This window comes from Mustela nivalis (genome assembly GCF_964662115.1).
Source record: "Mustela nivalis genome assembly, chromosome: 8".
In the NCBI taxonomy this organism is placed as follows: Eukaryota; Metazoa; Chordata; class Mammalia; order Carnivora; family Mustelidae; genus Mustela; species Mustela nivalis.
In genome coordinates this window covers 6,988,379-7,013,324 of record NC_139027.1, presented here as the reverse complement: position 1 = coordinate 7,013,324, position 24,946 = coordinate 6,988,379, and the positions used below count along the sequence as shown (strand labels likewise).

The following is a 24,946-nucleotide window of genomic DNA, read 5'->3' as shown; positions in this document are numbered from 1 at the left end:
CAATGCACAGCAACTGCCATTCTCACCACACCTAGCCCCGGCTTTTGAAAAACACCTCCATTCGTATTGGTTCGGTCTGTTTCACAATGACAGCCTAAACCTGGCTGTTATTCCTTAAACACATGCTATGCCACCAGTGCAAGCAAACTGTGCAACCGCTAGAGAAGGAACAGGACACGCATCAAAACAAGGCAAAACGAAACACAAAGGAAAAAATAAAGGTGGAAATAATAATGCAGGATCACAGAATTTTAGAGCTAGAGGAGGGTTTGGGGAATAAGAAACAGGCTCTCGGACCTGCATTAGAGCAGACAATCGGTAGCAAAGAAAGATCTAGAAGGGTCTAGAAAAGTCTAGGAAGAGAAAATGCTGATTAGCTGTCCTTTCTGCAAGAGGCCGGGAAAGCCATCTCCTGCCGAGGGCAGTGGGCTGGCCTCCAGAGAGGCTGTCAGACCCAATTCCCTGTGGAGCAGATCAGCCTAAGAAAGGAGCTGACATTCAGGGATCAGGCCACTTTTTCTTGGACGTTAATTTTTCATAGAATGTGGCCTCGGATTTGGTAACACTTGAGGTAACACGATTTTACTCCTCTTCATTCTTCTGGGAAAGCACAGAGATGTTCACTATTATCCCATTTTGCAGATAAGAAAGCCAAAGGTTAGTTTTCTTTTTCAAAGACGGTGCGCTGCCCAGGACCTGGTGACCAGGACTGTCTTTCTGTGGTCAGAGCAACATCCCACAGGTAGCAAAATGTCACTAACAAAGCATTCCTTTCATGCCCAGGGAAGGGGGCAGGTGAACAGCAACAGAACCCAGGACACATTTCTAGCTCACAGCCCCAGTCTGCAGATGAAGGGTCCTCCCAGTGTGACCTCGAGGGCTCCCAGGAAATGCGTAAAAAAGGCAACTGACCCATCACATCACCACATTCGCCCTGAGCGAATCTGAAACCTTCTACGGAGGCAGCGAGATCAATCCGTCGGCCCCGGGTCTGTGTTCTGGTCATGACCTGGCCTGCTTGGACTGTTTTCCTCATCTACCCCCATTCTGCATTCTGTTTCAATCAAATGGGAACATTGGTTAAACACCGCATTTCTGGATGCACCAAAACTAAGGGTTATTATTATTATTTTTTAAAACACCCAAATAAACAAATGCTGGCAAATCCCTGTGGTGTAACACTAGTGGAACAGTCAACAGTGATCCAAAGATATGAAGAGAGGGGGCGCCTGAGTGGCTCAGATGGTTGAGAGAGCATCCAACTCTTGATCTCAGCTCAGGTCATGATCTCAGGGTCGTGAGATCGAGCCCCATGTTGGGCTCTGCACTGGGCATGGAGCCTGCTTAATGTTCTCTCTCTGCTTCTCTCCCCCATTAAAAAAAATAGATTCCTGGGCTTCCCTTCCAGCTGAGTGGGGCCTGAACATGTGCATTTTCAGTGTGAAGTAAGTGCTGTTTCTATCTTTGTGTGTTTGAAGATTTCTTGGGACCTCCTCTATTACAGCTTTTCCTGAGCATGGAACCGGCTTATAATTCTCTCTCCCCCTTTCCCCCTACCCCACTCATGTGAGCGTTCTCGCTCTCCCTCAAATAAATAAGTATTCTTAAAAAAAAAAGATATGAAGAGAAAGCAAGTTATAAAATATGTATAACATGGTGTCACCATTATTAATGTACGCAAGCATATCTGTAGAAAAAATTGGATTTATCTACTGCAAATACAACATAACATCGCTTGCAGTAGCATTCTCTAAATGGTATAATTACTGGGGTTTTGCATTTTCTGTCTCATGATTTTCTACGATCTATCGGTATTTTCCAGTGATTATGCACCAGATGGGTAACAATTTAAAAAAAATGATTTTAAGACTTTAAACGATCCTCATATGCACACTTTTTGTGGGACTGGGAATGGGAGTAATTCCTTGGAGAGGTGATGCGGGCATATCTGCACAAGTTCACATCCAAATACTCTTTGACACAGCATTTCAGTGTCTAATTATCCCACTCCAGGGCGTGTACAAAGAAATAAAAAAAAAAGGACCATCACTGCAGCATTGTTTGGAACAGAAGAAGACAGAAAACTTAAATGTCCATCAACAGGGAAATACTAGTAAATCAGGACACCTCCAGTCGAGCTAATATAGCCCAACAGAAAAATCCAGTTATGTGGGGCGCCTGGGTGGCTCAGTGGGTTGAGCCGCTGCCTTCAGCTTGGGTCAAGATCTCAGGGTCCTGGGATAGAGTCCCACATCAGGCTCTCCACTCAGCAGGGAGCCTGCTTCCCTCTCTCTCTCTCTGCCTGCCTCTCCATCTAGTTGTGATTTCTCTCTGTCAAATAAATAAATAAAATCTTTAAAATGCAAACCATTTAAAAAAAAATCCAGTTATGGACTGACACCAGACTATGTCTAAGATACGTGATGAGGAGAGAAAAGCAAGGTGGGGGACAGATGCTATTATTTGTTCTCAACCTGCTTTCCAGAATATACTCATATTGGTGGTACACGTACAGGCTGTCTCCAGAAGGTGCCCCCAAGTTGATAACAGTGTTGCCACCTAAGAGGGGAAGTTGGGGAACAGGAGAGAAGAAACCAGACGAGAGGGAAACTTCTTGTCATTCGATAGCCTTCCGTCTGTCCTTCGAATCTTTTATGATGTGCTTATATGACTACGAACACAAAACCAAACCAAGAACCTTAAAATACAAAAGCCTGGAGGGAAATGGCTCTATTATTTTCTAGAAGTTTCAGTACCTTATGCCACACAGTGTTCTTCATTCTGAAGGTGGCCCCCGGAAAAACGCTGCCTCCAGCCAAAAAAAAAAAAAAAAAAACAAAACTACTCAAGGGCCCCCAAGTGCTGCTGTTGACCCGATGCCCTTATGTGACTTTTAGGACCGGGTGTGGACAAGATTGGCTTGGCCAAAGCAAGAGCACTGTGTCCCTTGACAACACTGTCCAATTCTCACTTGTATGCAGTAAATAAGAAATAGTTTACCTTTCAGCAAAGGTATCGAGTTTCCCCAGCTCGTCGGAGAGGCCAACAAGGGAATCCAAGGTCCCCACCTAAAAAGATCGTAAAGAAGTTAGAGGTTCACGCTTTAAGGTAGGGGAGAGTTAGGTCACTTTCAGCAACAGCAAAGAGTTCTCTAAACTCCATCTCCCCTTAGTTATTCTTGGTCAGTGGCCGAACTGGAAACTGGGAAGGGCTGTTAAGAGAAGCAATGAATTGGGGAATTTTTAAATTATTATTACTGTTGTTGTTATTATTATTTCTGCCAATAGGATAAACTATCCTATTTCTGCCAGAGGAAGGAGTGACCACTATGTCACTGTGAGACCCCAGCTCATTTTCTTCTTAGAATAGCCGTCTGCTAGTCATGGGATTCATCCCCATAGTTGAGGAGATGGACCAGAAAGCAAGTCAAAGCTGCCGCCATTTCTGGGGCACCTGGGGGGCTCAGTCAGTTAAGTATCTGTCTTTGGCTCAGGTCATGATTCTACAGTCCTGGGATGAGCCCTGCACGGGTTCCCTGCTCAGTAAGAAGCCTAAAAGCCTGCTTCTCCCTCTTCCTCTGCCTCCTGACCCCAGTATGTTCTCTCTCTCTCTCAAATAAATAAAACTCTTAAAAAAAAGAAAGAAAGAAAGAAATTGCTGTTTCTAAAGCCTTTTTTCTTCAAGATATCCAACCAACCCCGTCTCTGTTCTTCTCTGCTATTACTAATGACGATCTTGGGGGTGCAGAAAACCAACTCCCCCTCCCACCTCCTCATTCATGCAAGTCCTTTTCTTTTCCCATTACTCATAACACTCCGCTTCTTAAAGTGACAGTTATTAGAGTCCAAAACTGTATTTAAAGGTCTAGTCCACAGAACCAGAAGGAAAGGCTTTGTTTTCAGGTCATCAACCACCAGTCAGACATTAAAAAGCAATCAGGATTAACGCTGTGTGGGAGCTATCCTTTCATAAAAGAATATTTTTTACAAAAAAATACTTTAAGAAAGGAAATTAGGAAATAAGAAGGCCCGGACATGTCTCGTATATGAAGCTGCTTCTTTTCAAGCAACCTGACGTTAAGCATCTTTGGGGAGGGTCCTGTCTCTTCTCTTTGCTCCTTCCCATCTGACACTCTGCCTTACACAAAGTGCTGAGTGTTCGCTGATTCCCTGACCTTCACAGCGGGGGTCACGGGACAAACAGGGCAGGTTTGACACAGGCAGCGACACATGGGTTCAGAAACAGGTGCTGCCAATTACCAGATCTGCAGCCCTGGTCTCCTTTCTCCTCCCTTCCTGATCTATCCCTGGGATTGGAAGATTCCAGACGATGTGTTTAAAGTGGCTGGGCCCCAACCATAGTGCTCAGTAAACACCAGCAAATACAGCGGCATCCCCAATGTCTACGGTGCTGACGGTGCAGCTCCCAGCGCAGAGGGCAGACTGCGGTCTGAAAGATTATATGGCAGTTTTCAAGAAGAGCTGCCCCTGGTCAGTTGGGGCCATCCCTCCAGCAGCCACAGCACATTTGCACAGGTGTCATCGAGAAATGCCTCAAGCGCCTTCCTTTTGGAAACGTACAGTCTTGGGAAGCACGGCAACAATTCCACTCTTCTGAAGCAAAAGGACTGTGCTCGCCTTGCTGCTCTTTCCTGTTTGTTTCATTCTAACTTTGTTCTCCACTGCGAGAGCCCTGAGAGTCTCCTGCCTCCCGTCTCTGTGCTGTCACATCTCTCTGCCGTCTGCCCACCGATCATTAAATTCCCTTCCTGCCTCCCCACCAGAACCAGAAGGATCCTGAAGCTTCCCACCCTGCTCCACCACACCCATCTCTTCCTGCTCCTTTCGTCCTGGGTCTGGAAGTCCACACACACCACAACCAACTTCGGACGGTGGCATGAAGTCCCATCCAGACCACTGGCGTGCCCGGTTCATCTTCAGCCCCAGGCTGAGTGAGGATCAACGTCACTGTCTTTGCCCTGTGATGTCTCCTTGACTTCCCAGAAGCCACCCACCCCTAACCCACCACCTCCTTCCTCCGGTCCAGGAATTTTACCTTGAAGTCAGGAATCGAGAATTTGGTGTTATAAGACAGGTTGGACTTGGCAGTTACGGTGTTCATCCTCTCCAGAGCTTGTAAATTTTCCTGGTCGCCAGGGGCAGAAATTAACCAAAACTCCGACATGCTTCAGCCTTCTTTTACGCAGTTACTGACCAGAACCACAGCAACACACACAGAAACAGGAGGAGACAAGCGTCAAATATCTCTATTCCTTCAGCACTCCCTTCCACCAGAATTAATCCTCTCCGGGATGTCTTGCGTTTACCAGTTTCCCATTCTTTCCCATACTTTGCCCCTTCGACCTTCCAAATTTGATTCTCCAGTTCCAAGGACACCATAGGCACAAAGCAGCATGCAGTTCCTTATCGCAACTCTGAAAGCCCTCAGGGCTCCATCCCTAGGGTGGTTCTGACTGGTTTTTAAGGGTTGGAGGACAGGGATGGGGAGAAGAGATGGGGAAAGGTGGCTACCCCTTCCTCGGTTTCCCCCTCTTCTCATACCATAATGCAAACGGGGGAGGGCCTGCACAGAGAGCCCCTGCGTGGGGCCCTCTAAAATACTCTCCACGTTGTACTTTCCCGGACTCAGAGAAGGATGGGGTAAAGGCGGGAATGAGACAAGGAGGGAATTTCACAACAGCTCGGACAAACCCCAGATCTTAACTGAGCAACCTTGAGAATGGTGCTAGCTTTAAAAACTCTTCAGAAAAACTCCTCTTGTTCCCAAATAAGAAGGGGGGGTAAGGTGGTGGGGGAACTACTGAAGTTGTTTTTCCCTAAGAACAGGCGTCCACTCTGCAGAGGTGCGTTACGTGCGGGGCCTAGCAGTTTCTGTCCAGTGCCTGCAGCTTCCAAAGGCGATTAATTTTGCTCATTCAAACGTGCATGCGGCCGCACCGCTCCCCCCTCGGCCCGCTCCTCCCGTCCCAGCGCCTCGCAAGGCACCACCGAGGGCTCCGGGGCAAACAGGCAAAAACAGGTCAGAGACCCGTCCTGGAAGCTCTCTGGTTGCCCCCCACCTCCCTCCACGCCGAGACCCCCTTAGTCCCTCCTGACCCCGCGCACTGCCAACGCAGCTCCTCTGGGTCTCGTCTGCTGATGGCCTCGCGACAAACCGGCCGCACGCGCAGAAGCTGCGGGGATGCCACCTGCCCGGCCCCGGGAGGGCGCCGCGGAGGCGCGGGTTCCCTGGTCCCCACGGAGAAAACGCGGCCGGGGACAGCGCACGTAGGCAGAAGCGAGCCGGGGAGCCGGGCCTGCGGGGCGGCTCGGGTGGCCCCGCGTCCCCCACCCCGCTGCGCGTCCTTACCGGGCGCCGGCGGCCGCGGGCGTGCAGCAGGCAGGCGCGGGGACGGAACGCTCGGCCGGCTCCCGGGAGGCAGCGGCTTCGGCGCGGCGCCCCGCCCCGGGCTTTTATCCGCAGCGGGGAGGCGGCCCCCGCCCGCCCCTCGGGTATTTGCATACGGGGCCGGGCTGTGGCCGCCCGCGAGCCCCGGGTGCGCCCGCGGCGGGGTGGGGAGGTGGGTCCCGGCGGGATTCTCAGGACCATCGGGCGGGGCTGGGGGGGGGCGGGGTGGGTCTCCAGCCCACAACGTTGCAGAGTGCACGGGGCCAGCACGACCGAGAGGGGCGGGCGAGGCGAAGTCCTCGGGCCGGGGACGCCCGGTCCCCGCGGCCACCGCCTCGCTCTCCACCCCCACCCGGCGGTGACCCGGCACGGGGGCTCGGGAATCTTTGGGCGAGAGCACTGATCTGTGGGAAGAAGCGCAACAGGTCCACCTATGTTTCTGGAATGCACCTGGGCAGAGGACCAAGCCTTGCTGTCCGTGTGGGCGTGAGCGTGCCCGGGTCGCCAAGGAAACTCCCGGTCCCACGCGCCCACCTCACCTTACCCCCCTGCGAAACGGCCCTGGATGTAGGAGGGATTTAAAAGGCAGGGTCTCACTACCGCGGTGTGCGATCCGTCCTGTTTGAAAAAAGAGGACGAACCCGCAGAAATTAACCTGGGAATGTTGAAAAAAGAAAAGCTCTAAGAATTCATTTTCTCTGGAGTAAGAGGAGGAAGTGCGAGCATATCCTTCCCGGTGGACAATGTTTTCAGTGGTTTCTGGGAAAGATAAAAATCTCAGGATTATCTTTGGTGGAGGGTGTTGAAGAATTCCTTGAGAATTGAGATTCCCCTTACTAGATAAAACTAGTGAGACTATCAACCTACTGCCCAGAATGCTTTCGGATCTTTGGAAGGAAAGGTCAGGCGGAACTCTAGATGCTGGGATGAGAAGGCTCAGACGCAGCCCAGACAGGAGGCTTGTAAAGGTCACATGTCACACCACAATCCTGTTGTGGGTTCGGAATTAGCAGTTTGGAACTCCCAGCACCTGCACAGTGCCTCATCGGTATTGGGACACTCGTGTGCATTATTAGTCAGTCCTTGCAACATCTTCCTGAGGGAGGACACCTGAAACCAAGGGATGAGGAAACTTGGTGTGTACAGGGAGGTAAAAATGGTAATTCCAGAGAAGGAGTGGCCGTCTTGGACCTTCAACCCAGGGTCTCCAATCTTGTACTTGACCCAATAATGACATTTCTTTCCAGCTAGGCAAAACGGAACTGTAGAGCTGGGCACAAACTCAATTACAAAAGAGGATAGGGATGCCCCCAGAAGTTACACAAATTGCTGGGTGTCGTGTCTCTGGGGAATGCCGTGGGATCCAAGGGTCCTTTGTCCTGCTCTCAGCCAGCCTGTGGGAGAATGGGTGCTTTCCATTTCAGACAACATTTTTCTTCAATATACTGAGCCATCGCCCTGGCTTCTCAGATGTTGGGCAACACATTTAGAAGTGTCCCCAACTTTGCTTCTGGCACCATTCTTTCCATAAATATGGCTTCCTCTAACACACTTGTTCCATGAAATAAAAAAAGAGTTCGACACAAAATAACATCTGGCTATCCGATTTAGAAGTTATTGAGGACCTACACTGTTCCTTGTCTTACTTAAAATCTTCCCACTCTGAATCTAAAATCTTTCTGATTATTGTACATCGTGAGCTTCTTGTTACCTGTTGGAATGTGTGATTGTTGGTGGCTACTGCTGTAGAGGTAACTTGGCTGTTTCCAACTAACATTTTTCTGCTTATAAATGTAATTCTATGCTGCCTATAGAGAATTTGGAAAACACAGAAAAGTGTAAACGAGAAAGTCAAAAAATCACCTGTATTTCCACAGTCTGAAAATAACCACAGTTAATAACTCTCTTTGTTACTTTTTAATACATATTCATATATACATACACAGACTTAGGCTTTGGGGCAGGACTGAGATTAGAAACTATTCATAAGATTTGGCATCCTTCTGTTGCCTGTTTTTTCAAGATCAATAAATTATCAAGCCTATCTTATCAGTGAAGGATAATCCAAAGTCATCAGCAATTTCCTACAGCTCAGAACCGGAATCAGATACATTTGATTTCAAAGGCAAATAAAGAGATCTTGTTGGACAACTTACATCTTAAAGAAAAGGGGAAAAAAAAAAAAAAAAAAAACACCTAGGGAGAGAGAGGGAGATGAAAACAGCACCGTCTTGCCCCGAGGGTCTTTCGATTTGCAGTGTTCAAAAGCAACATTTGTACTCATCAGTTTGGAACGGGCTTGTGTTATTCTTTCAAGTTTCCCTATAATCAATCAGCCTTTAACACAGAGAAATGAGAAATCCACCCAAAGTCATGGAGCCTCGTCCATTGGTAGATCTGGAGAATACAAAACATCATTCCCACCCTGTAAGGGAAGTGGTTCCTTTTCATATACCAGCCGGAAGCAGCATTTAACAACCCGGGTTCAGTTCCTTCAATTGTTCCCATCCTGCCAAAGTCTGAAATCTATACCTAAATGACCAAAAGTTTACGTGCCCTGACCACGGCTTTGAAAATACCCACAGGTTATGGAAAGTGCTTCATAGACACGACCCGGGTTATAAAGAATACTACCTCTTCCTGGGACTGAAGGTGAGGGAGGAAATGCTATCGGCCTGGAATCATCTCCAGCTTACTATGAATTTGGCTTTGACTGCAGAGTCCAGAAATGTTTCTGCAGTTGGCACTGGTTATGTATGGAGCCAGCTGGAGTCTATGCAAGACGGAACAGTCCCGTCAAGTTTGGGAACCAGAAGGACCAGGCTGGCCTACTTGGTCTGCTGTTCTCCGGCCTCTCCCAGATAGTGCCCTTTGAATCTCTTTGTTACTTCGTGGAAAGAACCCTCAGAGGATGCACCTTTCACTTAACACAGACACAGAATTCCACCTGTCAGTGGCTCAAGTACATTTTTCAAGGCTTTTCTGAGAAGAACCCAGGGAAGTTTCTCTATAAGGACAGCTCGCCGGGGGAGATGAGTATAAGTGGCGTTGTCCGCTGAGTCAGCAGGGTGTTGGAGAAACAGAGTAGGCTTTGGTATCGGGCGATTGGCTGAGCTGCTTCGCCTTGCTGAGCCGCGGGGTTCCCATCTGAAAATGGGGGACAATCAAGCCCATCTTTTAGGCTTGTCTTGCAGGTGAGAGAGAATAGCGTTGGAGGCTTCCAAGACAGTACTTGGAAGCTGCGGCGAGCTTGTCAGCGTTCCCTTCACTTCCTTCTCTTGGATGCTCTGTAGAAAAGTTTTATACCCCAACCGTGCGCCATTGTAATAATGCCGCCGTGATGCCAGCATCTTTCTCCATGAGCCTGAAGTCCCTTGATCTATGTTTTCCCATTCAGCCAATACCCTTGTGATTTAAGGACAACTATCACGATGGCTTCTCCTCTGGTTGGACAAACCAAGGCCGTAAAGTCTCGTGATTTTTTTGATCAAGTTAAGGAGAAGGCTCATTTAAGGAGTGGTTGTTGGTTTTGTTTTGTTTTGTTTTGTTTTGTTTTGTTTTTTCAGTATCTGCAAGGCAGTGGGGGGGTGGGGGAGGGGGCGCAAAAATAAATCCGTTTTCAATCTAGTGATTGAGGAAAGCGAGTGTGGTCAACAGAATTTTAAGGTGTCCTAGCTCACTAAGGTATGAACACAGACCCGGGAGCAGAACGGGAGATGCATAAAATGAGGTGTATATGATCAAGAATGCCCTGGTCCTTGTTTCACAGATGAAAAAGCAGCCCGAGGAGATTAAGTGATCGAATCGGGAGCGCAGTTAATGGTAGACCTGGAACTTGGACTTCATTCTTCTACCTCCGTGTGCGTATTGCTCAATCAGATCTAAGCTCCTCTCCACTGCCCTGTCCAAAGAATGAGTTAGCAGCCCTCCACTGCCCTGTCCAAAGAACGAGTTAGCAGCCCTCCATCCGTGACTCCTGTCCTGGCTCTTATAGTCATTCACCGAGTGAAACTGAACAAGTGACTTGACTTTTGGGGGACTCTAAAAGAGAATGTAAAATGTACCTGTCTTCTATGATTTTTCTGGGGATTCCTTGATACAGCACAGTGACCCGCCCCTATTAAGTAACCGGTCCAGGTGCGCTCGGAGAATGAGCTTCCTTGGGTACTCTTGGCTTCTTTTCCTCCCTTTGTCTCTCTGTTGCAGGTGCCTTTTTCCCCTCAGAGGGTTCTTTTGGAAGACACTGATTCCGCCCTGGCTGGGGCTCATTTGTCACTCACACATTCAGTCACTTCAAACACATCTTTGATGTACTTAGCCCTGGACAAAGGAGAGCACAGCAAGTGCCTCAGGGAGAAGCTGTAGAGAAGAGCCACATGGGGCTTTGGGTTCTGGCTTCGGAACGAAGAGGATCTGACCTCCTGTCCCGTTTCTGGCGTTTATTAACTTGACCTCCCGTCCCATTTCTGGCATTTATTGACTTGCCACATACCCAAACTCCTTGGACTCCACTTTCCTCACCTGGAAAATGGGGACTTTGAGGTCTACTTAGAGAATTATGATAAAAATGGAAAGAGAGGGGCACCTCGGTGGCTCAGTCAATTGGGCATCTGCCTTCAGCTCAGGTTGTGATCCCAGGGTCCTGGGATCGAGCCCTACATTGGGCTCTCTGCTTAGCTGGAGTCTGCGTCTCGTTCCCCATCTGCTTCTCCCCCCAGCTCATGCTCTCTTTCTGTCTGTCTCTCTCTCTCTCTCTCTCTCAAATAAATAAAATCTTTAAAAAAAAATGGAAAGAGAGGATGTGTGCAAATATTCCAATGTGCCCAACCCCAGTGTGCTTGTGTTTTTACTCTAGATCAGACATTTCTGCTCTACTCACTGTCACATTCTTGGTGTTGAGTTCCTGCTCAGGGAATATTTTTGGATCACCTAAAGCAAGGAGCTTAAATGCCGAGACTTCTTGGAGAATCAGGGGAAGCTAAGTGAGAATTTTTTTGCTCTTCTTATATCGACTCTGTTTTAGAAATTTTACATGGCTTGACAAGGTCATGAAGATAGACCTCTGTGTGTGAATAGTGGCTCTGTATGTTAAACATTGGTGACATCCATGGTCATTTCATTATATTTATGAGACTGAAAATTAGAGACACCATACATGACCAACAAAGGGGAGTTGGGCAAACTAATAATGGTATAATCATGCTGCCACTGAAAATGTTTTAGAGGAGGGATGCCTGGGTGGCTCAGTTATTTAAGCAGCTGCTTTCAGCTCAGGGCATGATTCCAGGATCCTGGGATCAAGTCCCATGTGGGGACTCCTTGCTCAGTGGGGAGCCTGCTTCTCCCTCTGCCTGCCACTCCCCCTGCTTGTGCTCTCTCTCTCTGACAAATAAATAAAATCTTAAAAAAAAAAAAGAAAGAAAATGTTTTAGAGGAATATTAAGTGACATTGTTAAGATTCCAACTGTGTAAGAAATAATATGTAAATGTAACAATACATGTGTCTATATCCCTCTTTTTTTTTAAATTTATTTATTTGATAGAGAGAGATCACAGTAGGAGAGAGGAAGGGAAGAGATCACAGAGAGAGGAAGGGAAGCAGGCCCCCTGCTGAGCAGAGAGCCCGATGTGGGACTCGATCCCAGGACCCTGAGATCATGACCTGAGATCATGACCTGAGCCGAAGGCAGCGGCCTAACCCACTGAGCCACCCAGGCGCCCCTGTCTATATCCCTCTTAAAAGGATATAAATCAAGATGTTAGAAGAGGTTATTGCTAGAAAGTGGCATGATAGGTGTGTCTTTTCCTTTGTTTGATCTTTGTGTTTTCAACTTTTTTAATAATAAACAAGTCATTTTTTAAAAGATTGTATTTATCTATTTAGAGAGAGACAGAGAGACAGCACGTACGCACACACACGTGTGGGGAGGGGAAGAAGGAATCTCAAGCAGATGCCCTGCTGATCACGGGGCCCGATGCAGGGCTGGATGTCACGACTCTGAGATCAGGACCTGAGCCAAAATCAAGAATCAGATGCCTAAGTGACTGAGCCCCCCGGGTGCCCCTATAATAATTCATTCTTAAACTCCAGAAAAGTACTGAGCGATAGTAAAATCCACAGCCATCTAGACCACCAGGTGGCAGCCACTAAAATGCGATAATGCGCTACACATTCCACCTCCTGTTCCAAGCTCTGAAATCTACTGTCTTCCACTCGTCCTGCTCTACCCAACTCTTAATCTTAAATAGTCAAGGAGAGACGGAGAAATGGGAGAGATAGGTAGTTCCAGAGCTGGAATAGGGGGCAGGTAAAGAGACATAATGTCTTCAAATTACTCTTGAATTGTTCAAAATAATAATAATAATGTGTATATTACATATAAAGATATATGTATTTCTCACTTTTTACATAGGGTCTCACCATATGTCTATATCTATGGAAATTCCTTGCGCTATTCTCGTTACTTTTCTGTCATTGTTAAATTATATTTAAATAAAAAGAAAATCTCCCTTCACAGGCCTGCCAGAAGTGGCAGTGAAGAGAGAGGTCCTGTTCCCCACCTCCGCTTACAGCCTGGCCCCACTCTGGGCCTCGAGGCCGATATACGTCTATCCCTGTTCACTCAGTCACCACAGGAAACCATAGGAGTTCCCATCTCACTCCTTCTGTCCATCTTCCTATCCCTCCTCAAGCCCTCAGCCCCTGGACCTGTGCCCTCGGCAACTCACAACCCTCAACGGCACATGCCTGGCGTTCTAACTTCTTTCACTCTCCCTCACCTTTTGGCGCTGACCTCAACCTGGCTTTCCCTGAAGCCACCATTTTGCTCCCAGCTCTCTCTCAAGTGGAGGCTGCTTTTCACCCCCACACCTACTAGAGCTGGGGCTCCAGTGGGAAATACCCTCCTTGCTCCCTCCTTGCTCCCTCTTGCCGCTTCCAGGTTCTTCTTCCTCCAACCCCCTAACACCTCTCCCCAGATTTGAATCTCTGCTGTCTCGTCCAGTGGAACTCCGCTGCATCCAGTGGAAAGGAAACATTTTCTAACTGTGCTGCCTTCCCTATGTGGCAGACACTGGCCTTGTGTCTATTGGGCACTTATGGCTAGTGACCCTAAGGAGTGGAATTTTACCTTTTATTTAATTTGTATTAATTTAAATTTGACTAGTCACACACGGAGGGTAGCCACCATATTGGACAGCACAGCTTAGACATACCATCTGCTCCCGCTTCGTATGGTGCTCCACAGACCCCCAAAGCTCAAAGAGTTTAGTTCCCCACACATCCTTTCTCTTAACACTTGGTGATGGCACCATATACTGAAATGATTCCGGCCATACCCTGGTCTCTTACTTCTTTGAACCGTTCTCCTTCAGTGATGGTGTCCAGCTGTCTTTTACTCCTGCGGTCTTAGCCTTCAATATTACCACTGACTGGGACCCCCTCAGTGGTCTCGGTACCCGGAGTCTGCTCTCTGACTACTGCCACATCCAAAAATAAAGGGACTGATCTTCCCCTATCGCCCCAAAAGAACGAGATCTTCCCTGTCTCCCTTTCCTTTTAATAGAACATTTGCTGGAGAAAAGAATGTTTGTAAATCCTACCTGTATGCTTTTGACGTGTCTATAAATCTTTTTTAAAACCGCAGAAGCCTCTGGCTGATATCACAACCCAGAGAGGTCTTCCTTAAGGCTCCAGGAACCACCCCTTTGAAATGTAAACACCAAGAACCAAGCCTTCCTGTTACTGCTCGTCATAGAAATACGAAAAGTTTTCTTTTTTTCTTTAGATAAAGGCAGTTAGCCAACATAGATGGCGACCTCAGTAACCAGGGATGGATTATTTCCCCCCAAAAAACACCCCCTTACTTTCCTAGTGCCCTCCCTGTGCATCCCCTGGGACCAACATCCATCATCTCCTCATTGGCCATCACCCTGCCACGCCCTCACTTCCCTCCCTAAACTTTACAAGCCATATACTGATTCTGCCGCTTTGCCCGCCCTGAAAGCTCTCTTGACCCTTATTTGTTTTGCTTTCCTTGATGGCCAGAAAAATCCAGCCCTGGGAAAACCCACCTGTTGGCCTGTGATGTGCCTGTGTCACGCAGCTGTGTGTAGTCGGAGCAAACACAGGACCACGCTGATGGTCTTGAAGGAAACAGAGAATGTGTCAGGCTGAGATGCGCGGCTGGTGAATCCCGTCAACTAAAAAGTGTAGGGAGGAAAATTCTCCTCCAGCCTGGTTCAATCTCCGGCTGGACCCAATAATCAGAAGGGCATAAAACAGATTAATGGGAGAAAAGCACAGAAATTTTATTAAATGTTTACCTGGGAGCCTTCACAAGACAACGAAGACCAGAAGACCAGAGCAGAGCAAGAAGCTTTTATTCTCTTAGGCATAGAATAATCAATTTGTGAATTGATCAGACAAAGAGGTTTGGACTAGGTGTAGGAGGTAGAGAAGAAGTAACTAGGAAGATAAAGGCTAGTATAAGTAGGCTTGTTTGTACAGATTTCTTGACTCTACACTCCCCTCCAGTTTCCCTTGGCACTCATGACCGGGACCCTACATCGCGCCTTTGATACAGTCAGTAATGTCCTCTGTTTCCCTGTTCCATTTTACCTTCCACTCTTCTGGACAAGTATTTCCAAACTCTCCTCTCCCCTCATATGTTCAATTTCTCTTCTCCCAGCTCTGTCCTCGGCAGAGAACTTCGGTAATTCTCTGAGAAGAGGAAAACAATCAAAGGAGATGCCCAACACCATCTACAAAGATTAAGTCATAATGGATCACAGACCTCAGTGAACGAGTGGAGCTATAAAGTCCTTAGAAGAAAGCAGAGCAGTCAGTCTTTGCGATCTTGGGCTGAGGAAAACTTTCTTAGGTGTGACACCAAGATCACAAATAGCAAAAGAAAACAAAATTGAATAAATAAAAACAAAAATAAAAAATAAATGACGTCTGGGACGCCTGGGTGGCTCAGTGGGTTAAGCCTCTGCCTTTGGCTCAGGTCATGATCCCAAGGTCCTGGGATCGAGCCCCGCATCGGGCTTTCTGCTCCGCAGGGAGCCTGCTTCCTCCTCTCTCTGCATGCCTGTCTGCTTACCTGTGATCTCTGTCCGTCAAATAAATAAATAAAGTCTTCAAAAATAAATAAATAAATAACTTCTGTGCTTCAAAAAGACTGCGTTAGAAACTGGAAAGACAACCCGCAGAAGGGCAGAAGATATTTGCAAATCGTATGCCCGATGAGGAACTTGTATCTAGAATTTATAAAGAACTCTGATGAACTGAATAATAGAAAGACAACTCAGTTAAAAATGGGCAATGGATCTGAATAGACAGTCTCCAAAGATGATATATAGAAGGCCAGTAAGCATATGAAAATGTACTCAATATCATCCGTCTTTAAAGAAATTTAAAAAAACACTATGAGACACCACTTCATACATACTAAGATGGCTATTATTTAAAAAAAAAAAAGGAAGAAAGGGGAAGGGGACAGAAGGGAAGGAGACAGAAGGGAAGGCAAGGCAAGTGTTGACAAAGACGTGGGCGTGTTGGAACCCTCATACACAGCTGGCAGGAATACAAAATGGTGCAGCCACTTTGGAAAACAATTCGGCAATTCCTTAAATGTTATCCAGTGACCAGATGGCTCAGCAATTCCACTCCTAGGTACATACCAAAGAAATGAAGACAATGTCCACACGAAAACCTGGACTCATGTGTTAATAACAGTATTATTCACAATAGCCGAAGACTGGAAACCACCCAAATGCTCATCAGCCAGCAAAGAGGTAAAGAGCCCGTGCTATGTCCATCCAGGGGACTCTTACTCGGCCATGACAAGGAATGGGGTGTTGACGCAGGCTTTGCTGTGGACGATCCTTGCAAACATGGTGCTAGGTGTAGGAGCTAGGTGATGGGCTCATCACAAACGACCGTGTTATTATAAGATTCCTTTATATAAAATATCTAGAATAGTCCAGTCACTGAGGCAGAAAGTAGATGAGTAGTTGCCTAGAGTTGGGGGAGGGCAGGGGAGGGGAGGAGAGGGAAGGGTTCGGGGAAAAATGGAATGTGACTCTTCATGGATGTGGAGTTTCTTTCTGGGGTCGCAAAAAGGTAAACCAGTTGAGGTAATGACAGCACGATCTATGAACATACTGAAAAGCATATAGAATGTGAATTACATTTCAGTAAAGCTACTTAAAAAAGGAAAGCACCTGCAAAGACCATATACTTAAAAAAGGTCGCCTAAAAACAAACAAGTCCGCTCAAGCATGACCCGCCTGTGACACCCTTCCAGGTCCTTGTCTGGATCTACACCTCCTGATGTCTCCCATCCCTCTCTGCACGGCATGCAGTGCGTGAGGCTGTGGTCCTTGGTCTTGATGACCCAACAAGGTGTCCCCACGACTGGGCTGTGAGCCAGCGGAGGCCACGAATCACACCTCACTCTTCCCTGTGTCGCCAACACCCCGCACAGCGCCTGGAACAAAGCAGGTTGCCGGGAAATGTTGGTTTAATAAGTGGATTCTCAAAATTACCTTGAAAAATATTACATTTAATAAGGATACCAATCAGATATTTGATTATTCAAGAAACATATACTGTTCATTGCTGTGAATAACGTATCCTTGATTCATAAACTGTGGATAAACCTTGCTGAAGCCGTGAGCGTAAGCCCCTCGCTGCTCCCAGTAACTTCAGAGGTCAGGAATGCCAGTCTCTTAACACTTGACCTCCACCTTGACCTCAACCCTGCACAGCCAGCATTTTTGGGGAGCAAGCCACTGTGTAGGTGGCTGGAGTGGCAAGCCTTGCCCGGAACCCTGCTGTGGTCAGCTCTGGGGATGACCCATGTCCTCTTTGTCTGAACCATCTCTGTGCCCCCGGTCGCCTCTCTATGGCAGTCGGCTAAACCTGTGCACTAAGTGAAGTCGTTCACACCGACTTACAAAGCGGGGCTTTCGAGGTATTAGTAAAACAGGGGTGAGATCTCTAGGCAGAGTCCTTGCAGTCCAGCTGGGTACGAGCCTGAGCCTTATGTCCTGTGTCCATGGTTTGAAGAGGCCCTTGGGGACCCTCATTTTTCGATGACTAGCCCGTCCTACCCTGCAAACTTCCTGGTCATCCCAACACTCCCCCCACCCCCGTTCTCCTCTCTCTGTTCTTTCCAGAAAACTCTGTGTCCTCCCACTGGTCCTGAAGCCTTGGGGAGCCTGGGAACCATCTTCCAGGGCAAGCTGCCCAGCTACGTGTCAACCTTCCTCTGCCTCCCACCGGGACCCTCCCATAAGGACACCTTTGGGGAGACTCGTGCTGCTGCCCTAGATGCGTCCAAGAGGGTGACTGGGGAGAAGCCCCTCCCCCTCGAGGCTCCTGACATCCAGCTGACCGCCACCCTCAGCCCCTCCTAGGAACGGAGGAGAGAAAGGAGAGACATGTGTCCATGATGGTAGGTCCCCAGAGACTACAAGACCCACCAGGAAAAGACCTGTGGCTGGCTGCTTGGCTGCAGGGAAAACTAATCAGCAGGACTTCCTGAATGAAAGAATGGATGGATGGATGAATGAATGAATGAAATGTGACGAGTGATGCAAATGTCATCATCTGGTCCTTCCTCAGTGAAAATATCTCTCCAGCCGAAGACGGCATGGCTTGAGTGTCTGCATGGACAACATCCAGCGCCTGCCTCCACAGTCCCCAGGTCCTCCACTCAGAGAAGCTTCCCGTCTTGTGTTGTGGCTCCGCTCCTGTGGCCACTCCCCGCGCCTCGTCATCACCTGAAACCGCTGCACCTCTGAGAGCTCAGCTGTCCCCAGCCCCTGAGCACAGCCTGCTGTCCTCCCTGCCGCCGCCTAACTCCCACTGCAGGGCACACAGCACACGCACACATGTGCCCACATGCACACACGTGCCCACACGCACACACGTGCCCACATGCACACACGTGTCCACACACACATGAGCTCACACACGTGATACACACGCATGTACGCGCACATGCACACACACACGACTGCCTCCTAGTGTTTGTCACCTCCTCCCGGTCTCACTTCTTTCCCTGGCAGGACCGACCGTCTGTAGGTCCGTCTCAGTTGTGCGCTGGTTCTCTGCTGCTCCTGACGCATGCGAGACCCCAGTCCTTTGTGGTCTACGTGTGGCGAGCATTTTCTCCCAGCCTGTGTTTTGCTTATTCATTTTAACCATGTTTCCTGATGGTCAGAAGTTTCTAATTTTGATGACCTCTAACTCGTCAGTTCTACTTACATGATTACAGCTCTTTCTGTGTGTGCCGCCCAAGAAGACCCTGCCTTTCCCCCAAGTCACAAGGTACTCTCCTGGGTTGCCTTTTTAACATCTTAATGGTCTAACGTTGATGTTCAGATCTATGACCTAGTTTGAATTCATATTTTTCTGTAGGGTGTGGAGTAGGACTCAGAGTTTATTTTTCCCCAACTAGAGATCCAGCTGCCTTAACACCTTTTGTTGAAAAGAATTTCCTCTCCTCACTGGATTGCTTAGGTGCCATTGTTGGAAATCAGATGATTACATAAATTAGGGTTTACTAGTGGGCCTTCTATTTTCTTCTAAGGTCTGTTTGCTGATTCTTACTCTGGAAGCTGTCTTGATTACCATAGCTTTATGGTATGTCTTGGAATCGGTAGTGCAGGTCCTCTAACTTTTTTTTCCCCCAAATGTGTTTTGGAAAAAAAAAACTTTTGTATTTCTACACATTTTCAGCTTGTCAATTTCTACCAAAAAAAAAAAAAAAAAAAAAAGCCCACTGGGATTTTGATTAGGATTGCCTTGAGTCTATAGATTAATGTGATGAGAGCAGACATCTTAACTATAAATCTCATCTTGAATTATTTATCTCTCACACCCCTCCGCAGTCTGCTCTTATGCGATATGCTATCATGCCTGCCCCTGAAGCCGGGAGGCACCCTGAATTTGGCCCTCTACCTTAGCCTTAACAACAATCACTGAGGCCTGCTGATTCTTCTCCCTGAACATTTGCTTGATCCATTTTTACCTCTCCCTACTGCTTTGCAGAATGCGGGCTTTCCTCCTCGCTCAGAGAATGGCAGTCACTGTTTACTTGACTGCACTCTGCAAAGCTAGCTGGCACAGCAGCCCGAGAGAGAATCTTTTGAAGATCTGGCCATGGATCTCTGGCTCAAAGCTTATTAGCCCCAGGGTGAAGTCCCAACTGCCTTAGTTTGAAATGCACCATGTTCCTCAACTGTCTCTTCTGCAGCTTTCCAGCTTTCCTGATCTCCCCCGTACCTTCCTCTTTCTGAAAGCCTCCCCATCCCCCCAATAAATTAGGGGACCCTCCTTGATGTGCCCATTATGCACTATGCATAAGAAAGAGTATCCAGGGGCACCTGGGTGGCTCAGTGGGTCAAGCCTCTGCCTTCAGCTCAGGTCATGGTCTCAGGGTCCTGGGATCGAATCCCGCATCAGGCTCTCTGCTTAGTGGGTGCCTGCCTCCCCCTCTCTCTCTCAGCCTGCCTCTCTGCCTACTTGTGATCTCTCTCTCTCCATCAAATAAATAAATAAAGTCTTTAAAAAAGAAAAAAGAAAGGGTATCTAATGTGGGGGCTCTTGTTGAAAAATTACTAAGAATTTCATGATGGTGACGGCAGAGTGTTAATCCAAGTATAAGGCTTTTCTGAGCACAGGGCCCTGTGTGCCTGCGTGGGTCCTTTGTACATCTCACACATGTAACTGTCTCTGTTTCTATAGATCCAGAAGCCCTACAGCTCTGGAAGGCCCAGGCAAGTCATCCTGAAAATGAGTTGCATTTTCCTAGAATCAGTGGCTTTTGTCTTTCGGTATAACCTGATCATTTTCAACACTTTTCAAAGGCAGAACATCATATTGTAGTATTGTAGTCAAGTTATTCGGTCCTCAAGACTAAGTCAACAAATAACTACGCATGAGACCCACTGAGATCAGAACATTGTGAGCTCTGACGGAATGAATTTGCTTGTGGCCATAATGCCAGCCGGCAACTCCGTCATAAGGAGAGGTCGTGAAAAGCTTTCCGGCACAGAAATCACCCGTTTGTATTCTGTGCAGTGTAATTAGCCTGAGTTCACTCTCAGTAAAGAGTTGTTCTTATTCAAAGAAGTCCATGCATGAAACACTGCAGCTCTCCCCTTCCAAACAGGCTGGAAATACACGCACATTCATCTTTGCTATTCTTTATGCAAACTGTAAGTGATTGAGGAGGAAATATCTACTGAGATAGCTTCTCAGTCTCGGGCTGGGCGCGGGGGATGACTGTGGTCTGGTTTGGGGCATAGTCCTAGTGAAGGTGTCTGCGGTCAAGTGTAAGAAGTCTTCCCAGTCTGTTGTACTGCTCAGCAGCCCTGCTTTGATTTCTCCCTCTCCTGGTTTCCTTAGCAGTGTGGGCTCTCTCCTCTGTGGGCTTTTATTCCTAACACACACAAGGTCCAATAAATATTTGGCTGATGAATGCCTGAGAAGGAGGAGGGAGAAAGGGGAAGGAAATGGGGAGACTTCAAGCCGGGATCCTATTGTCTCTTGGAAATAAGAGAACTTCCTCCCCACCCCCATCACCCAAATCCAACAAGCAAACAAAACTACCTGACTTAATCTAAAGTCCAGCTTAATTTTGTGCTTAATGTAGGTAATAAATTATTCTGGTCCACTGGAGACCATGAAATGCCCGTATTAATAATACTAATGAAAACAGTAATAAATTTACATCAATAACGTTTATGAAATGTTATTTTATTAATAATATGCATATAATACAGCTTTCATCATTTTTTTAGTTTGGCTATTCATTTATTTATTTATTCAACAGATGTCGAGTGCCTATTATGTGTCATAACCAGGGAATAAATTTCCATGATCAAACATTCTGTAGTTTATTTTACCATTGGACATTTGTGGATTTAAATATTAAAAAAAGCAGGCGCCTGGGTGGCTCAGTGGGTTAAGCCGCTGCCTTCGGCTCAGGTCATGATCTTGGGGTCCTGGGATCGAGTCCCGCATTGGGCTCTCTGCTCGGCGGGGAGCCTGCTTCCTCCTCTCTCTCTCTGCCTGCCTCTCTGCCTACTTGTGATCTCTCTCTCTGTCAAATAAATAAATAAAATCTTTAAAAAAAAAAAAAACATTAAATATTAAAAAAAAAAAAACAAACCACCAGGCACCGGGGTGGCTCCTTTGGTTGAGCCTCTGACTTGTTTCCAGCTCCGGTCATGATCTCATGCACTGTGGGACTGAGCACCGAGTGGGGCTCCACGCTCAGCAAGCAGTCTGCTTGGGATTCTCTTTCTTCTTCTCCTTTTGGCCCTCTCCCTGCTCTCTCTTTCTCTCTCTCAAAATAAATAAATAAATAAATAAATCTTATTTTTAAAAAGATTTTATTTATTTATTTGACAGAGTAGGCAGAGAGGCAGGCAGAGAGAGAGGAGGAAGCAGGCTCCCTGCTGAGCAAAGAGCCCGATACGGGGCTCGATCCCAGGACCCTGAGATCATGACCTGAGCTGAAGGCAGAGGCTTAACTCACTGAGCCACCCAGACACCCTAAATAAGTAAATCTTTAAAAAAAATTTTAAAAGTGAATCTTTCTAATGGTGAAAAAGTTAACTGTATACTCTTTTTTCTTTCTTGTCTAACCCCTATGAAATGGCCAAAAGGCCTAACACAGGGTCATATAAAAATAAAGAAAAAAAATAAAGAACCACTGTGCATTCTCATTCCAGAAAATGTCACCATTATCCAGTATGCACTCTGCAATCTCTATCCCAGTTCAGCTCACCGAGAAAGTAATAGTTATGACCAAGTTTTGCATAATAATGTCATCTCTCGGGCATTTTCTTATATTTAATTTCACTTGAAACCTGCCTTCTGGAAGCTTACAGCCTAGAGCAGACATATTGACAAATGTCCGAGCTGTGCCTGGTGTGCAGTAACAACTCCATAAATATTTGCTGAATAAATGTAGGAATGAGTATGGTCATGGTACATGGGAACAAGGGTAAAGAAGTCGGAAGATAACATAAAACTACAAGAAATTTACAGCAAGTCCTCAAGGCACTTCAATTCAGTTCCAACATGGTGTTTACACATCGTAGCAGCTGAACACATGGTGTGCTTAACCGGATGGGGTTTGTCAAATCCTGGCTGTGTGCCAGGACTCAGTTGCACGGAGGGAGGAGTGACAGTCTCCTCCCTCGGCAGAAAAGACAGCTTGTGCCGGGTGGTGGCATTGATGGCAGTGGTGATGACTCTTCAGGTGTGGTTGGCGGTGATCTCAAATGACCCAGTGACCCTCACCTTTCTGTGATTCCTTCCCCTGTGCATTCGATAGGATATTATGGTATGTTACACCGCAACAGAGATTTTTGCAGGTGTAATTAAGGTTATTAATCAGTTGATCTTGCGATAGGACCTAACTTACTCACACAAGCCCTTTAGAAGAAGAGTTTTCTCTGTGGGACACAGGGGAGGAAATCAGAGAGACCTGCTCTGAGTGGCCTGAAAGAGCACAAGCGACCATATAGTGAGCTGCCTCTGGGGGCCTCAGAGGAAGGACCTGAGACTGGCCTCTGGGAGCTCTGAATGGCCCCCAGCTGATAGCCAGCCGGGAAAACAAGGGATCTCAGTCCTTCAACTGCAGAAAAATGGATTCTGCTGACAAGAATAAACTTGGAAGCTGATTTTTCCCCCAGAGCTTCCAGCCCAGAACTCAGCCTGGCCACCACCTTTGTTTCTGCCTTATTCTAAGTACAGCCATTCTGTGCCAGACTTCTGACCTACAGAGCTATTGAGCCAATGTTTATGTGGGTTTTTTGTTTGTTTGTTTTAAAAAATATATTTATTTTTAATTAGTAAAAGGAAGTTCAATACTGATAAAAAGATGCAAAATTGTCCTTTCATGCATTTGTGGAGCTTTAACTTAGTGACTGTGATCCACTACCCACTCCCACCCCCCAACAGTTGAGTCTCTCCATGACAAGGCTGACCCTAAAAACTTAGTCTTCCTGTTCGAATTTCCCATCAAGGAACAAGTGGAATGTTTGAAGTCTTTCTTACAATTCTAAACCAAAGCTCAGCATCAGTGACCTACCTGTTGGAAAACTATTACTTGGAACTGCCTTACTTTCATCATCCTGAATTAAGATTTCTTAATATCCTTACTGGAGATGTACCAGAAAGCCACTTGGTTTGTGGCGGTTTGTTGTAGAGCAAGAGAAAACTAATAGCATTTTTAAGATATGGAAATTTGTTCCAACCCTAAGTGATGATGCAGAGAAGCACGGAGATGGGCACGGGTGGGACCCCAGGCTCCCGGGTGGGGAAGGGCTCTGCTAGGAGGAAGAAGGGGCGGTCCACAGTCACTCACGCAAGGTCTGCCTCCTGTCTCTCATGCAAGTTGGGGCAAAATTTGTTTTAAACTTTCAAACCTACAGAAAAGTTGAAAAAACAGTATTTTTAGCATATCACATACCCCTTTACATAAATGGAACAAATATTAACATCTTTTGTAATATTGGAAAATTAATTCTGCCTCCTGCACCGGTCTTGGTGAAGATTAAGAGAGGAGACTTATATAAGGCATTAAATTAGAATGCTTACCTTCCACACAGTGAAGTTGGTGACTTTATTCTTTTTTTTTTTTTAAGATTTTATTTATTTATTTTGACAGAGAGACATCACAAGTAGGCAGAGAGGCAGGCAGAGAGAGAAGCGGAAGCAGGCTCACCGCCGAGCAGAGAGCCTGACTCGAGGCCCGATCCCAGGACCCTGAGACCATGACCCGAGCTGAAAGCAGAGGCTTAACCCACTGAGCCACCCAGGCGCCCTGATTTTATTCTTATTAATTCTTGCAACACACACTTAGCAGCGTCTGCACGGGGCAAGTCACTTTCAATTCAGCAGAGATCTGACGATGTATCTCGCAGTTTAGGAATCCATGGAAATGTGGATAAGTAAATAAAAAGTTACAAATTTTTCAACCTTAAGTAATGAGCATTCAGGTAAGGGGATAAGAAATCTCACCCTCAGGGGGCACCTGGGTGGCTCAGTGGGTTAGGTCTCTGCCTTTGGCCTCAGGGTCCTGGGATCAATCCCCACATCGGGCTCTTTGCTCTTCGGGGAGCCTGCTTCCCCCCTCTCTCTCTGCTTACATGTGATCTCTCTCTCTGTCAAATAAGTAAAATCTTTAAAAAAAAAAAAAAAGAAATCTAACCCTCAGTATTGGCTTAGCTTATTTTTAAAAAATATTTTATTTTGAAACAATCTTCAACATGCAGAGAAGTTGTAAATGCACCACAGAAGGTTCCCACACCCCCTTCATCCAGCTCCCCACACTTGTCGTCTTCCACAACCACAGCACACTTACCAAGGCTCCAAAATTAACACTGAAGCAGTACGATTAACTAAACCACAGATTTTATTCAGATTTCCCTAATTCTTCCATTAACGTCCTCTTTCTGTTCTAGGATCCAATACAGGACACTGCCTTGCAGTTAGGACTTAATTTTT

General features: G+C 46.9%; 1 protein-coding gene across 5 annotated transcripts in view; it reads right to left on the bottom strand.

The window, feature by feature from the left end:
* Window positions 1-6,449, bottom strand: part of ATP6V1C2 (ATPase H+ transporting V1 subunit C2) — a 53,217-nt gene extending 46,768 nt beyond the window's left edge. For all 5 annotated transcript variants that reach the window (XM_082745515.1, XM_082745517.1, XM_082745516.1 and 2 more), the window contains exons 1-3: window positions 6,370-6,449; window positions 5,056-5,209; window positions 3,001-3,068 (exon numbers count right to left, since the gene is read on the bottom strand). In XM_082745515.1, the coding sequence (XP_082601641.1) occupies window positions 3,001-3,068; window positions 5,056-5,184 (197 nt within the window). In that variant the 5' untranslated portion in view covers window positions 5,185-5,209; window positions 6,370-6,449. The remainder of the gene's footprint in view (window positions 1-3,000; window positions 3,069-5,055; window positions 5,210-6,369) is intronic.
* Between the last annotated feature and the right edge of the window lie 18,497 nt (window positions 6,450-24,946).